This window comes from Hemicordylus capensis, chromosome 9, assembly GCF_027244095.1.
Source record: "Hemicordylus capensis ecotype Gifberg chromosome 9, rHemCap1.1.pri, whole genome shotgun sequence".
NCBI lineage: Eukaryota > Metazoa > Chordata > Lepidosauria > Squamata > Cordylidae > Hemicordylus > Hemicordylus capensis.
This window is the reverse complement of record NC_069665.1, coordinates 3,522,318-3,537,787: the sequence shown is the minus strand read 5'-3', so window position 1 is coordinate 3,537,787 and position 15,470 is coordinate 3,522,318. Positions and strand designations below refer to the sequence as shown.

Below are 15,470 nucleotides of genomic sequence, written 5' to 3'. Positions count from 1 at the left end.
AGTCAACTGCCATATTCATCTGAATCCCAGACTAGGTTTCCCCCAGATTCTTGGATGTTCGAAATTGGGAGGTGGTCTTGAATTTAGCCAAAGGCTTCCTTTGGGGTGAATTCAAGAATAACAGGGGTAAAAACAAGGAAACTGCCCAAGCAGCCTCTGACCGGCCCCTCCTCTCCCTTCAGCCTTTCAGCCATGGGTTGGTGACAGTAATGGTGCCGCAGCTGCGGCGGGAGAACAGCCTCCTCCTCTGGAACGTCTTTGACATGAACACACCAGTCCACACCTTTGTCGGGCACGATGACGTGGTGCTGGAGTTCCAGTGGCGGAAGCAGAAGGAAGGTGAGTGGTGGTGAGGGGGGGCATTCTTGCAGGGCCTTCCCTGCACCGCCCCACCTGCTAAAAAGTGCAGAGGTGGGTCTGCTCTTCAGGGCCTCTGCAAGATTTCTTCTCTCTCTGCACTGTCAGTCAGGGGGATCGCTTACGTTGGGTTTTGTGTGATTCCCATCTCTTTTTACAGTTCTCCAGTTTTCAGACTAGTTTATTTAAAGCTAAATTGCTCAGAAGAACTAACCAAGCAGTCTCTTCCCCAGTCTGGGAAAGACCCCCTGCCTGAAACCTTGAAGAAGTCACTGCCAGTCCGTGGAGACAATGGACTTGTGTAAGGCAGCTTCCTGTGTTCCCAGTGGAAGCTTGCCCAGATTCCCAGAACCACAACAGCATTGTGGACATGTTGTGCACATACTCGAAGAGTATGGGCTTCCACAGCTCCAAATAGATTGGATAATTCTCAGGTGCTGGCAGGTGAATCTCAGTTGGCCCTTTACAGCTTGCAACCAGCAACAGCCACAGGTGGATCCTAGTTTTTGGGTTGGGAAAGATGCGCAGACAGGTCTGTGAAACTCACTCAGGGGCATCATAAGTGACTGGGAGTGAGGGCTTCCTTTCTGACTCTTTCTCTCTTTGTTTCTCTAAATCAGTTTCTTAAGTTCTTATGCATCAGGAGTATCCTTGTGCCTCCTTGATGATGTCTCTGCTTATAGAGATCAAGACTGGATGAGGCCCCTCTCATCCCAGTGGGCACATCCAACTTGGTGGTTTAACTTTTCAAGGCACACTTCAGCACCTCACATATTTGGGGAAACAAGGTGGTAGCTATGACGAAGAAGAGGAGAACTGCTCCTTTGTTCCAGGTTTCTATGAAAATGTAGGAGCCATAGTTGAGTCCCCCTGCAATGTGGGCTTAGATGAAGAAGACTGAAGTGTGCTGTATTAAAAAGTGGAAGTTCAGTGCTTTCAGCAGCTGTTTGTCCATTAATGCCTCACAACTAGGAGAAGCTGAGTAGACAATGCAGCAAAAGCAAATTTGCATAATTCATTCTGACAGCTGCATTTCGATTTTTGTGTGTGGTTCATGCAAAATGTGTAGGCCAGTGATGACTGTGATATGCAGGTGTTGTTTTCATCTTGCTTTGCAAATGGCCAAATTCAAGCTCGACATGTGGCAGAGAGAGAGTGTAGACACCCTGTCCCCCACAAACTGGAAGTAAGACACTTTCCACACTTCCAACTTTCTCTTCCCCTTTCCATCATAAGCAGCTTCTTTGGCCTAACATTAACTCTGATCTGGACTGCATTTCCTCTCCTCTTTTCAGGATCAAAAGACTACCAACTGGTCACTTGGTCTCGGGATCAAACCCTGCGGATGTGGCGTGTGGATTGTCAGCTGCAGCGGGTAGGTACAAAAGATGGCAGGGTGGGGTTTGTGTGTGTGTTTTGCATCCTGTTAAAAGTTGCAGGTTTTAGAGGTTAATATTCAGAAAAGCATGTATTAGCTGGCAAAACTGTCAGGCTATTCTGGGCCTACCATTCTGGATCCATTTCTTGCCATGCTGGTCAGGGGACTTTCTCTTGGTAGTTTGTCAAGTACTGTTGTAAAGAAAGCTCTTTATTGCTGCTGATTATGGTGAGTTCAGCAGAATGAATCAAACAGCTGGAAACTGCTTCAAGGATCATCTAGACTAACTCTGCAGTGATAAGATTTCTGTAATTCAGTGAGTGTTGCATGCAGAAGGCCATAGGTTCAATCCCTAGGATCTCCGTTCAAAGAATTCTCTCTCTGAGACTTCTGTTTCTGAGACTCTGGAGTGCTGTTTCCAGGCAGAAGAGACAGTGATAGGCTCAGTGGGTTTATGGTTTGACTTGGTATAAGGAAGCTCTGTATGTTGAGGAAGAAAAAATACAAATCTATTTTAAAAGTTTTTAAAAACCCACACACACATATGCAATAAAACCATGAAACGCAGCACGGATGCAGCAACAACAAGAAACAATCCAGCTCAGTGGCAGGACATCTTCTTTGCATGCAGAAGATTCCAAGTTCAGTCCTTGGCATCTGGTGGTAGAGCTGGTTTCTTGTCTGAAACCCTGGAGAGGCCTAGACAATCCATGCAGACAGTACTGGGCTAGATGGACTGGTCTGACTCAAGCAGAAGGCAGCTCTATCTGTTCAGTAGAAGTTCGCCAACCACTCTTGGCTTGACAACCTCCAGGGAAGACAGTGTCCTTGTTCAGCATTTTGCCGAGGTTGTTGTTGGTTGCTCAGCTGTCTTGATATGGACATTACATCTTTGTATCTTCTTTCCCTAAGCAAGCATTTCCCAAATTGAAGTGTGTACAAATGCATGCATGATACATCACCAGGGTGCTTTCCAGCAGCTGCAAAGCCCTGTCCGGCGTCCCCTCTGACGACATCCCATGCGCATGACGTCACGCACACAGGGTATGCCTGAGCCCCGAGAGTATCCCCTCTCTGCCCACGAGCGAGCACTTTCCCGTCCTTCAGGCAGCATTTGCTGCCTGAAAGCATCTATTCCCCTTTCTCTCCCTCCAGAGAGGGAGAGAAAGGGAGAATAGATCTTTCAAGCAGCAATGGCTGCCTGAAATGACAGAGAAGCGCTCACTTGGGCTCTTCAGAGCTTGAGGTCATGTGCAAAGGGGGCGTGGCCTCAAGCTCCGAAGAGCCCAAGCGAGCACTTCCCTGTCATTTCAGGCAGCGCTTGCTGCCTGAAAGCATCTATTCTCCCTTTTTCTCCCTCTCTGGAGGGAGAGAAAGGAGAATAGATGCTTTCAGGCAGCAAACATTGCCTGAAAAGGACGGGCAAGCGCTGGCTCAGGGCTCTTAGTAGCCCAGGCGGGGGGAGCTTGTTCAGGGCTCTTCTGGAGCCCGCACCACACCACTACAACTCCCATAATCACCAGCCACAGTGGCCAATAGCCAGGGATTGTAGGCTACTGTGACCAGTAGTCAGGGATGATCGGGGTTGTAGTCCAACATCTGCAGGAGGGCTGAAGTTGCTCCTCCTGCCCTGGATTATAGAGAGCGGGCACAGTTTCTTGGAAGTTGAGCTGCATTGCTCTCCGCCACCTGGGACCGCAACATTCTCTGTTGCACCTTGTGATGCTGGCCGCACCCGCGATGTGCCTGGCTGGGTTTCTGCTTTGCTGCATTTTCTGCCTCTTCTTCCAGTTGTGCTCCAATGACCTCCTGGATGGGGAGGAGGAGGAGCTCATCGATGGGATTTCTCTGCTGCCAGAACCAGAGAAGGCCCTGCCTGCCCAGGACACCGAGCCCCAACAGAACTCCAGCCATGAAGGTGAGGCCAGGCGGGCGGGATCTGCCTGGGCGGGTCGGCAGCATCCCCTGGAGACCGAGACCTGGGGCAAGGAAGAGGCACCCAATCTTATTCAAAGACCAAGTCTTAGTCAAAGCGACCTGGATGGACCAAGGTTCTGACTCCATAGAAGGCAGCTTGACTTTATTTATTGTTTGTTTGTTAGGTTTATATTCCGCTTTTCATTAAAATAATCTCAAGGCAGTTTACAATCAATCAATCAATGATTAAACAGTTAAAACAATACAAATATTAAATTGGAATGTCAGAAAAACAATACAAATCTATTTTAAAAGTTGGAAAACACACACACACACACAGACACACACACACCATGGAACACAGGACAGATGCAGCAGCAGCAAGAAAATGCTCATATAAACGCCTGGGTGAGAAAAGGCCACGATTTTCTTTGTGTCCTGTAGTGCATTGGCTCACACTCCACAGGAGGCCGATAGCAGCACATCCCATGTCTAAAGACATAGCACAGCTGAAGCATAATCACTCCTCAGTTCCCTCAGCATCCAGCAAGAAGCAAATCCCACCCGTTGCTTACCTTCCCAGTGCCAGTGTCCTACAGATGGTGGAAATGTGCCTGGCCAGAAAGGGGCCGGTGCCTGTCCCGCCTCCATCACGCCCATGCCTGGGGCTTTCGCCCTTCCTGTCTCTCTCCTTCCTCAGTGTCTTTTTGGGGAGGAGGGAGGGTAATATGCAGATCTCCAGTGTGTGTTCAGTGCTTCTCTCCCTGACAGTGTTCAAAGACGACTCCCCAAGCAGCCTCCTGGTGGGGAAAAAGCTGGATCAGCTGGGGCTGCCACAAACCCTGCAGCAGGAGTTCTCTCTGATCAATGTGCAGATTCGGAACGTCAACATGGAGGTGAGGGGTTGCATTGGCATGGGAGGCTACGTTTGAGCACTGTAAGAGATCCAAGAAGGGATGGGGCTGCTCTGGAAAGGACACAGACATGTAGAACAGAAACAAACCAATCTCTGCCTGGAATTGGAGAGCTCACGTGCTCTTTGGCCAAGCAGGTTCCACTGGAAAGGGCTTCCAAGGATTAAGACTGATGGTTTTCTCTTCCACTTCCTGCCTTTGCTGGGCTGCTACTCACACCTCCTTCTTCTCCTAGCTCAGGGGTTGAGAGCTGGTCTTGTGGTAGCAGGCATGCATTGGCCCCTCTGCTAAGCAGGGTCTGCTCTAGTTTGCATTTGGATGGGAGACGACATGTGTGAGCACTGTAAGATATTCCCCTGAGGGAGTATCTAATATGGGGCCACTCTGGGAAGAGCACCTGCCTGCTTGCATGCAAAAGGTCCCAAGTTCCCTCCTTGGCAGCATTTCCAAGAGAGGGCTGAGAGAGACTCTTGCCTGTAAATTTGGAGAACCTGCTGCCAGTCTGTGTAGACAATTCTGAGCTGGATGGACCAAGGGTCTGACTTGGTAAAAGGCAACTTCCTATATTCCTCCTTCCAAATGGCCATGGAATGCATTGAATTTCCAAATGGCTGTTGGAAGGAACCAGAGCTTTTCAGTGGGCATTCCCTGTCATTCATTTTAGTACATTCTTCTTTGCATGAAGAAGGTCCCAGGTTCCCTCCCTGGTGGCATCTCCAGATAGGGCTGAGAAAGACTCCTGCCTGACACCTTGGAGGAGCCACTGCCAGTCTGTGTAGATGATCCTGAGCTAGATGGACCAAGGGTCTGACTCAGTATATGGCAGCCCCCTTTGTTCCTGAGACTTCCTTAACCTCGTGATGTGTGTGGCTTCTTGCAGATGGACGCTGTGAATCGCAGCTGCACAGTCTCGGTGCATTGCAGCAACCACCGGGTCAAGATGCTGGTGATGTTTCCTGCCCAGTACCCCAATAACGCTGCCCCCTCCTTCCAGTTTGTCAACCAGACGACCATCCCCTCCACTATGAAAGCCAAGCTGTTGAAGGTGGGTCTGTGTGAGAGCCGTCTCTGTGGGGGTGATGACAGAAGGCTGGAAGGGGTCTCGTTGCTGGCTGGCCCACCCAAGGAGGAAAGAAGAGGGCTAGCTTGTTCATTTGTTCTCTTTGGTAATTCTTGGTGTTAGAAATTTTGATTCTTGTGCACATTTGTGAGGAAGCTGGGGTAAGCGTGACTCAGATTGCATCTTGGGTCTTTTGCAGATCTTGAAGGATACGTCCATGCAGAAAGTGAAGCGGAACCAGTGCTGCCTGGAGCCGTGTCTTCGCCAGTTGGTCTCCTGCCTGGAGTCTGTTGTGGTAGGAAGCAGGCACTCCCTCTATGCCAGTCTCTCATTGTGCCCTGGTCTGCAGCTCCTCCTGCTTTTGACTAGACATTTAATTTTATTGTGTTAAATTTGAATCCCATCTTTCCTCCAGAGAAGTCTGTGTGCTCTTTTATAACCTCATGACCCTGCGAGGTAGGGAAATGAGAGAGAAATAATAACCTGAGAAATAATAACCTGCCTTAGATTTCCCAGTGAGCTGTACAGCCGCGCAGGGATTTGAACCTGCTGGAAGGCCTCTTGGCTGAACATACTGTAGTTTACAGTACTGTCAGTTTTTGACAGCTTTAACACTTCAAGCCCTGGTCCTCATCCTTTGCACTGTGGGTGTGCTGACCCCTGTGATTTCTCCAAATGAAGGAAACTTGACTGTATAATTTGTGCATAATAACTGAGAGCAGAAACCACACTTATTTTATTTTACATAAAATATTTATATCCTGTCCCTCCAGTACAATACTGTTTGGGGTGACTCACAGCAGTAGAACAATAAAAGTAATATAAAATTTAACACAATAAAACAAATAGAACACAAGATAGCATAAACAAAGCAAACCCAGTTAAAACCCAATTAAAATTGAAAACTGATTGGGCCATAGTAAAATTCATTCAAAGGTCATTCATTCAAGTTTGAAAATTCATTCAAACTTACCCTAAACCAGTAAGTTTCAAGATCTTTTAAAAAAAACTCCTTAGGGAGGGGACATGGTGAAGGTCTACTGGGAGAGCATTTCAGAGCTGAGGGGCTGCAGCCGAAATGGCCCTGTCTGGGGGTCATGGGACAGGGGTGCAGAAACATAGGCACCTAACGTAAGGATTTGGCACTGGGTTGCTGCAGAGGCCAGAAAGCAGAGGCTGCTCCTCTTATCTGGCTCATAAGGTTTTTGCAAAACTGCTTGTACTCTTGACACAGAAAATGTTCTTCGAGAAGGCTGATTCTCTCTCCCGCCCACCCCTGGTCATCCTCCCAGCTTTTAAGTCAGAAGCAGGTTATGCGGACTGCATGGCCTGTGCTGATCCCTTTCGCTGACATGGACTACCAAGAACGGCATCTCTGCCGCTGTAGGCCCTGGAAGTGCTCCAAGAGCCCCCATCAGCAGTTTCCTTGCAGATGTGCCCTTAGCAGTTGGGCTCTTGGTGGCTGCATTGTTTTGAGGCAATCCCCTAGCTGAGAGCTCCTCTCCCTGTGCTGAATGCTTTCCAGTTGGGATGAACGTGTCCTTTGGGGAGCCACTGTGGGGAATGGCAGCAAAAATGATTCCGCTGGAGTCATGTTGCCAGGAGACACGTGTTTCTGTGTTCCTCCTTTTAGAAGCATTAGTCCAGATGGCTGTGTTCTGTGACAAATACCCAGTTCCCACATGACTTGGGCTGCAGGAAGGTGGAATACAGCCCTGTCTGCTAGAGAGGCTCCCAGAGAGAAGCGGCAGATGTCACAGGACTGTTCACCCACAGCCGTCCAAGTACAGTTCTAAGCCTGCACATTCAAGGGCTCTAGACCACCAGAGGAGCTGAGCTTGTCTCAGAGTCTGGCAATTTGGGCCTGATTTAAGTGAATTTAAGAGACGCTTCAGAAGGGAGCCCGTACAAGCCTCCATCACATCCTTGTGACCATTGGGGTGTGTTGGTGCTGCAATCCTGAAGCCACTTGTCCAGGAGAAGTGCTTGAAGCATGCTGTTTTCTGTGTGTATGTGTTTCAGAACCAAGAGGACAGCTCCTCAGGCAACCCCTACGCACTACAAAACTCCGTCACGCCACCTTTGCCCACCTTTCCAAGGGTCTCCAATGCCTACGGCTCGTACCAGGATTCCAACATCCCATTTCCCCGCACTTCTGGAGCCAGGTTCTGTGGGGCAGGTTGGTGGAGTCTTAATTGTGTGATACTAGTGGAGAGAAGCAGAGAGATGGCAATGACTCCTGGCGAAAATGTAGTGAGCTTTCTTTCAGGGAGGTGGAGAAGCCAGGGAGGAGAGGAGAGCTGGCCTTATGGTCGCAAGCATGACTTGTCCCCATAGCTAAGCAGGGTCTGCCCTGGTTGCATATGAATGGGAGACTTGATGTTTGAGCACTGCAAGATATTTCCCTCAGGGAATGAAGCCGCTCTGGGAAGAGCAGAAGGTTTCAAGTTCCCTCCCTGGCTTCTTCAAGATAGGGCTTCCTGCCTGCAACCTTGGAGAAGCCACTGCCAGTCTGGGTTGACAGTACTGAACTAGATAGACCAATGGTCTGACTCAGTATATGGCAGTTTCCTATGTTTCCTATGTTCCTGTGTACAAGTACAGGAGATCCTTGTTGTTCGCGGAACCATGATTCGCGGTTCTGGGCATCCACAGAGTGTCTAATAGACACCCGTTTTTACTATCCGTGGGTACGATAGGGTTAAAACCCCTGTATCCACGGTTCCTATAGGGCTGGAAGTGACTGTGGAGGTCACTTCTGCCCTCCATTTTGTCTCAAGGAGCCATTTGTGGCTCATTTCTGGAAAAAATCAGACTTTTTTCTGCAATTTTTTGCAGTTTTCAGAGGCATTTCTTCTTTGGGGGGTATTCCTGGGCACATGGGGGACCTTCAGAACTCACCACAGTAAGTTCTGGTCCATTTTGGGGATGTTTTTGGGACGTTGTTTTAATTTCTCCCTCCACCCTGGAACCTAACACCCCTTTCCCTATAGCCCTAATGCTTTGTTACTCGTGGAAGAAGGCGAGGAACCGAACCCTCACGAGTGACAAGGTTTTTCTGTAGTCCGAACTTCTACTTTAGATCTCACTAGTAGGTGAGGCCCGTGGTTTTTTCATAGATTATACATGTAGGAAAGTTCAATAAATTAAATATGTTATCAATTTTTTTATTTATTAATTTTCGAAAAGGAAGTAAAAGAACTGTGAAATTTGTGGGATTCAACTTCACATATTATTCATTTTATTAAATAATGATAGTACATGGTATTTTTGAATCTGAGGAATCGTCTGTTTTTTTCATGGGCATGATGTCGTTTTGGAATTATTGGTCTGGTTATTGAGTGTTAAAACTCTGTTGAGAACAATAATAGTTAACATGTGATTATTATATTCAGCCTTCCTTCTAAAAACAAATATGAAAAATTTAAACTTTCCCACAAGCACATGTAAAAAGTAGTGCATTTAGCTAATTTCAGTGGCAGGATTGTGTATGCAAAATTTGGTATCGGGAAGTATGAATTTATTGCTCATGGATCCTTCAGCATATATAATATGTGTGATATCGCTCATCTTTGCAGGATACTTGGTGTACTTTACAAGACCTATGACAATGCACCGTGCAGTCTCACCTACGGAACCCACCCCCCGGTAAGTACGCAGTTTATTTTCATTCATTTGTTGAGTTTATTTACACACACACCCTTTCAGCCCTCAAAAGGGCCCCCGAGTTGCAAGAGTAGGAGGCAGAGCAGCCCTGCTCAATTTAGCCCTCTCCAGCTGTTTTTGGACGACAACTCCCATAATCCCCAGCCACAGTGGCCAGTAGCCAGGGATTATGAGAGTTGTAGGCCAACATCTTCAGGAGGACCAAAGTTGAGCAGCCCTGGTGTGGAGAAACTATCCTTGTAGTAAGAGGGGAGAGCTCTCTGTTCCACTGGCTGCGTAGCCCAAACAAATGTGTGTCTGTGAGAGTGAGGGGGACAGAGTTTTCCAGCTTCTTTTGGACTCTAGCTCAGTGGTAGAGTGCCTCCTTGCATGTAGAAGGCCCTGGGTTTGTCACGCAGCATCTTTATGAAAAAGAATCTCAGGCAGGAGGGCTGAGAGAATCCTCTCCCTTGGAAATTGGAGAGCTGCTTTCAGCCAAAGTAGACTGGAATGCTCAAACTTGAGTCCCCAGATGTATTTGGACTACAGCTCCCATAATCCTCAGCCACAAAGACCTTTGGCTGCTTCTGGGGACCCAAGGCTGGGAACTCCTAGAGTATTTATTTTTTACATTTTATATCCCACTCTCCTCCAAGGAGCCCAGAGCGGTGTACTACATACTTAAGTTTCTCCTCACAACCTGTGAAGTAGATTAGACTGAGAGAGAAGTGACTGGCCCAGCAAGTCTCATGGCTGAATGGGGATTTGAACTCGGTTCTCCCTGGTTCTAGTCCAACACTCTAACCACTACATCACGCTGTTAGACCAGGGATACTCAACGTTGGGTCCCCAGATGTTATTGGACTTCAACCCCCATAATCCCCAACCAGAGTGGCTGGGGATTATGAGAGTTGAAGTCCAATAACATCTGGGGATTCAACGTTGAGAGTCCCTGTGGTAGACAATACTGTATTTACCTGAATTCAGGACTCTTTGGTGTCTGAATTCCAAGCTCTTTGATGTTAGAAACTTGGGTATCGTCTTAAATTGAGAGCCCTCTTCCTTTGGGGTAAATATAGGTATAACCTCTGTTTTTAATAAATTTGTCTTAGATTCAGAGTCGTCTTCTATTCAGGTTAATATGGTACTGGGCTAGATGTACCAGTGATCTGATTCAGGCAATTTTGTGTGCTCATATGATGCTGCAATGCACTCAGTGCATGCCAAGAGCGGGGATGAGTCTAAGCGCTCAGTTTTCAGGAACATGTTTCTTCTGCTCAGCTCCTTGTCGGCCCTCTCAGCCTACCATAGCGGCCTCATCACTCCCATGAAGATCCGTACAGAGACCCCCGGCAACCTTCGTTTGTATGGCGGGAGCCCCACCCGCAGTGAAAAGGAACTGGTCTCCATCAGTTCCTTCTACTACAAAGAGCGGGTAAGCATCTGTGCAATGGACCTTCCTCGCCATCTCTTGAGCAATGTACGTCCCTTCGGCAAAGCTTGCTGGCATCACAGCTTTGAGCAGCACTCTTGAGGGTGGCCGTTCTGTAATAGAGCACCAGAGGTCCGAGAGGCCGCCTCGCAGAAGCTGCCCTGCTGAAAGAGCATGCGGCTGGCCCTCTCGTGAATGCTCTTGAGTCTAGCTGTGCTCACTCTTAAGTTGGAACATTGGCTGCGTTGTTCAGCTTTTGCCCACTGGACTGGATCTGGGGACTCATCTCATGCTTCCAAATGGTCCCTGTGCTGACCAATGCTCCATGCAAGAATTTTGCATCCAACATTTCACAAAGCCTCCCATGATATCCTTGTTGACAAGGTGATAAAACATGGGGTGAGTGTGGAGTGAATTCACCGCTGGTTGAATAACCATAGCCAACAGGTTCTCATGAATGACTCCACATACACCTGGAGGGGATGTGGACTGCCCAAGGGCTAAAATCCAGGCCCTGTGCTGTTCAACATTTTTGTCAGTGACTGGGATGAGGAAGTAGAGGGGATGCTTATGAAATCTGCAGATGACACAAAGTTTGGCCAGGGTGAGAGGACAAAGACAGTAGAAGACAGAATCAAGATTCAGTCCTTTCTAGATACTGGACCAAACCAGCAAGATGCAGTTCAATTGCAGCAAATGTAAAGTCATGCATTTGGATAAGAAGAATCAAGTGCCCAAGTATAGTATGGGGGAGAACTGGCCTAGCAGCACGGCTGGTGAAGAAGTTCTAGGTGTCTTTTTTGGGCCACAAGTTGACCATGAGCCAGAAGTGTGATGCAGCTGCTAAAAAAGCCAAAGTAATCTTGCACTGCATCAACAGAGTCATCGTGTCCAGTTCATGAGAAACAATAGTTGCGCTCTGTTCTGTACTCGTTGGACCTCACCTGGAATACTGTGTCCAGTTCGGAGCACCACATTTTAAATGGATTCAGAGGAGGGCAACGACCATAGTGAGGGCTCTGGAGATCCAGTTCTGTAGGGGAGCTGCATATCCATAGGCTGGGGACGAGAAGACTCCAGGGGGCATCTGAGAGCCATCTTCAAATATCTGAGGACTTTGAAGGAGAAGCCGACTGGTTCTCTGTTGCTCCCGAGGGCAGGAGGAGGACTGGGGGTTGGAATTACAAGGAAGCAGATTCAGGCTAGACATTAGTAGCAATTTCCTGACTGGTAGAGCTGTTGGACAGTGGAACAGCCAGCCTCATGCTGGGGTGGGCTCTCCTTTGCAAGAGATTTTCATACACAGGCTGGATGGCCATCTGTAGCAGAGTCTTGCACTAAATAATGGCGTTGGACTAGAAGACGTCCAGGGTCCTTTCCAGCTCTGTATGATGTGACTCTGTGTGAACTAGACCTGTGTGTCAGAACGTCCCATGCCAATAGATGTGTATCCCATGCCACCCTGCTGTGCAGAGGCAGACCCTCGCAGCGTGGCCAGCCGTGCACGGGGCCTGCCATCTCTGGCACCAAAGAAGCCTCTCCTACAGGACCAGACCCTGCGGAGATGGTCAGGAAGCCACACATGGCCGCTGCTTTCCCTATGGGGAAAGTGCTGGGAGGAACTAGGCTTCTCAGCATCCCTGCGCACCTCTCCAGCTGGTTCTGTGGAAGAGGTTCAGCCGTTGTGGCTGGGGATGATGGGAGTTGTAGTCCATCAGCATCTGAGGACACAAGGCTGGGAACCCCTTGTCTGCAGCACGAGGTTATGCTTCAGATGCAGCCCCTCGGTAGCTAGGAGTAGCGTAAGAAGTCTGTTGGGGGCTGGCCCATATCTGTCCTGGGACTTTGGGCAAGCAAACTTTGGGATGGGAGCGTTGTGCTTTCTGGTGCAGAGGGATGCTGCAAGGCAATAAAAACAGACCCTTCATCCATTGGGGCGACAGGTTCCATAGCTGGCACCACCGGTTGGGGGAGGCCTCTGCTTGTGCCCCGGGAAAGCCACCAGCTTTCAGGGCAGGCCAGGCTGAGTAGCTCCTTAGCTGTGCCTTGCCTGCCTGTCCTTTTCTCAGTGAGTGTGAATAGGAAACCATTGTCTGTCACTGTGGTTGTCCTGGGAGGCAGTGTTGCCGGTAACAGGGGTTCCCAGAGGCTGGTGACTACAATTCCCATAATCCCCAGCCAAAGGCCATTGCAACTGGGGGTGCTGGGAGTCGTAGTCAACAACATCTGGGAATCCAGAAGGAACTCTGCTGGGAGTGGGTATTTCCAGCTGGGCCTTGGCTTCAGAACGCCCCCTCTCCTTCTTTTGGTACTGTGCATCGGCACAAAACTCCTCGGTCCCCTGAGCTCCGAGGTTCTCAGCTGTGTGTTCTTTTCTTCCTCTTCTCATTTTCTCACCGGCTCTCCGTCTTCCCTCCTCCTCCTCCTCCCGGGCGTAACGTTTTCATGCGCAGATGTCTCCTTGCTCTGCCAGACGGCGTTGGTCCATACAAGCGATTAACGACTTCTCGGTACTGTGCGCTGTGTGACTGCTGCCCTTGACTAACTCTGTCTGCCGCCTGGGGGCCCAAGAATAACCTGCCACCTGCCTGGCTTGGCGTGACCTGGACCGGAGCGGGGGGAGGAGACCCAGGAGGGCCAACTTGCGCTTGAGCGGACCCAGAGGGGGCGTAGATAAGGAGAGACTTGGATGGCTGCAAGTCCCTGCTGAAGGGTTGTTTCTGGTGGGAGCAAGATCAGAGGCCCCCGAGCCGGGCTTCGGGGTGGGGGCACTTCCTGCAGCGATACAGAGAACGTAGCACAGAATTCTGCAGTGCAAGGGTTTCCAGATGTTGAATTGGGGTCCCCAGATGTTGTTGAAGTCCAGCTCCCATCATCTCCAGCCACAATGGCCAGTAGCCAAGAGTTGTAGTCCAACAACATGGGAAGCAGAGGAAGCTGCCATATCCTGAGTCAGACCCTTGGTCCATCTAGCTCAGTATTGTCTACACCAGGGTTTCTCAATATTTTTTGAGTCATGGACCAGTACATTGTTCATGCACAGGTTCCTGGACCAGCAGCTAGTAAGGGGGTCGCCCCCATTGCACCCCCCCCCCAAAATAAATGATTTCAGGCGGCTCTCCGAAGCTCATTTCCAGGCAGCCCTCTCTGCTGGATAATGTTCATTTTGAGGAAGTGAAATGAACGTTATCCAGCAGCAAGGGCTGCCGGGGAATGAGCTTCAGAGAACTCCCAGTGGCCCCTGTTGGCCCCCAATTTTTGGGGTGTGTGTGTGATTTTTATTAGTGATGCCTCACGGACCGGCACCAGACCATGGACCAGTGGTTGAGAAACACTGGTCTACGCATAGTGGCCTTCTCAACCTTCTCCAAGGTTGCAGGCAGGAATCTCTCTCAGCCCTATCTTGGAGAAGCCAGGGAGGGAACTTGGAACCTAGATGCGCTTCCCAGAGCGGCTTCATCCCCTAAGGGGAATATCTTCCAGTGCTCACACATCAGGTCTCCCATTCATATGCAACAAGGGTGGACCCTGCTTAGCTAAGGGGACAAGTTATGCTTGCTACCGCAAGACCAGCTCTCCTCCCATAGACCATCTGTGGTTCCTTGGTTGGCCACCCCAGGCATAATGACTAAGAGCCTGAGCTATGGCTCTTTGCGCGCGCGCATGGGTAGACCGGGCCTCCGGCGATCGGTGTCCTTTGCGGCGCGCGCATGTGCGCACGCGCAAAGCGCCTTCAGTATGCAGCAGGCCTTCGTAGCGAGAGGAGCTCCGTCCGGTAGCTCCTCTCGTTTTTTCTAAAGCATCGAGTGAGTCCTCGGGCGGGCGGGCGGGCAGCTGGGAGGGAGGGAGGGAGGGCTGGCGGGCTACGGCGGTGGCAGGGGTATTGGTAGTTTTGGTGGGTAAATCTGCTCGTGGCGGGGGGGGCGGGGGCAGCTGGTTTCCAGCGCCCCGTTAGTCTGTTAAATACGGGCGCTGGAGGGGGCAAAGAGGCGGGAGGGGTAAGCAAGCCCTCCCGCCCTTAAAGCAATACCCCCCACCCGGACCCGGACCAGCAAGGGCCAAACCGGTCCGGCAGTTTGGCCATTCTTTAGAATGGCCGCCGGACCGGTTCGGACTCACCCCTACTCCAGGGCCCTGATCATCTTGGTTGCCCTCTTCTGCACCTTCTTCCGTTATATAATGTCCTTTTTGAGGTGTGGTGACCAGAACTGTTCATAGTACTCCAAATGTGACCGCACTGTAGATTTATCTAAGGGCATTATGACATTAATAGTTTTATTTTCAATCCCCTTCCTAATGATCCCTAGCTTGGAACTGGCCTTTTTCACAGCTGTCGCACACTGAGTCGACACTTTCAATGAGCTGTCCACCATGACCCCAAGATGCCTCTCCTAGTCAGTCACAGACAGCTCAGATTCCATCAGCGTGTTATGTGTAGCTGGGTCTTTTGCCCCAATATGCATCTCTTTACTCTTGCTAACATTTAACTGCATCTGCCATTTTGTTGCCCACCCCCCCACCCCAATTTGGAGAGATCCTTTTGGAGTTCCTCACAATCTGTTTTGGATTTCACGATCCTAAATAGTTTTGTCTCAACTGCAAATTTGGCCACCTTGCTGCTTACCTCAACTTCTAGATCATTAATGAACAAGTAAAAAAGTCCTAGTCCTAGTCCTGATCCCTGGAGGACCTCACTTCTTACTTTCCTCCATTTAGAGAACTGTCCATTGATCCCTACCCTCTGTTCCCCATCCTTCAACCTGCTGC

At 49.7% G+C, this 15,470-nt stretch overlaps 1 protein-coding gene across 5 annotated transcripts in view; it reads left to right on the top strand.

The window, feature by feature from the left end:
* Nucleotides 1-15,470, top strand: part of WDR59 (WD repeat domain 59) — a 56,094-nt gene that overhangs the window by 23,395 nt on the left and 17,229 nt on the right. For 3 of the 5 annotated variants that reach the window (XM_053271112.1, XM_053271114.1, XM_053271115.1), the window contains 10 exons: nt 183-339; nt 1,653-1,732; nt 3,527-3,653; nt 4,424-4,548; nt 5,447-5,611; nt 5,826-5,921; nt 7,649-7,805; nt 9,205-9,274; nt 10,553-10,706; nt 13,157-13,213. In XM_053271112.1, the coding sequence (XP_053127087.1) occupies nt 183-339; nt 1,653-1,732; nt 3,527-3,653; nt 4,424-4,548; nt 5,447-5,611; nt 5,826-5,921; nt 7,649-7,805; nt 9,205-9,274; nt 10,553-10,706; nt 13,157-13,213 (1,188 nt within the window). The remainder of the gene's footprint in view (nt 1-182; nt 340-1,652; nt 1,733-3,526; nt 3,654-4,423; nt 4,549-5,446; nt 5,612-5,825; nt 5,922-7,648; nt 7,806-9,204; nt 9,275-10,552; nt 10,707-13,156; nt 13,214-15,470) is intronic. The other 2 variants (XR_008311269.1, XM_053271113.1) reach the window with 1 other exon arrangement.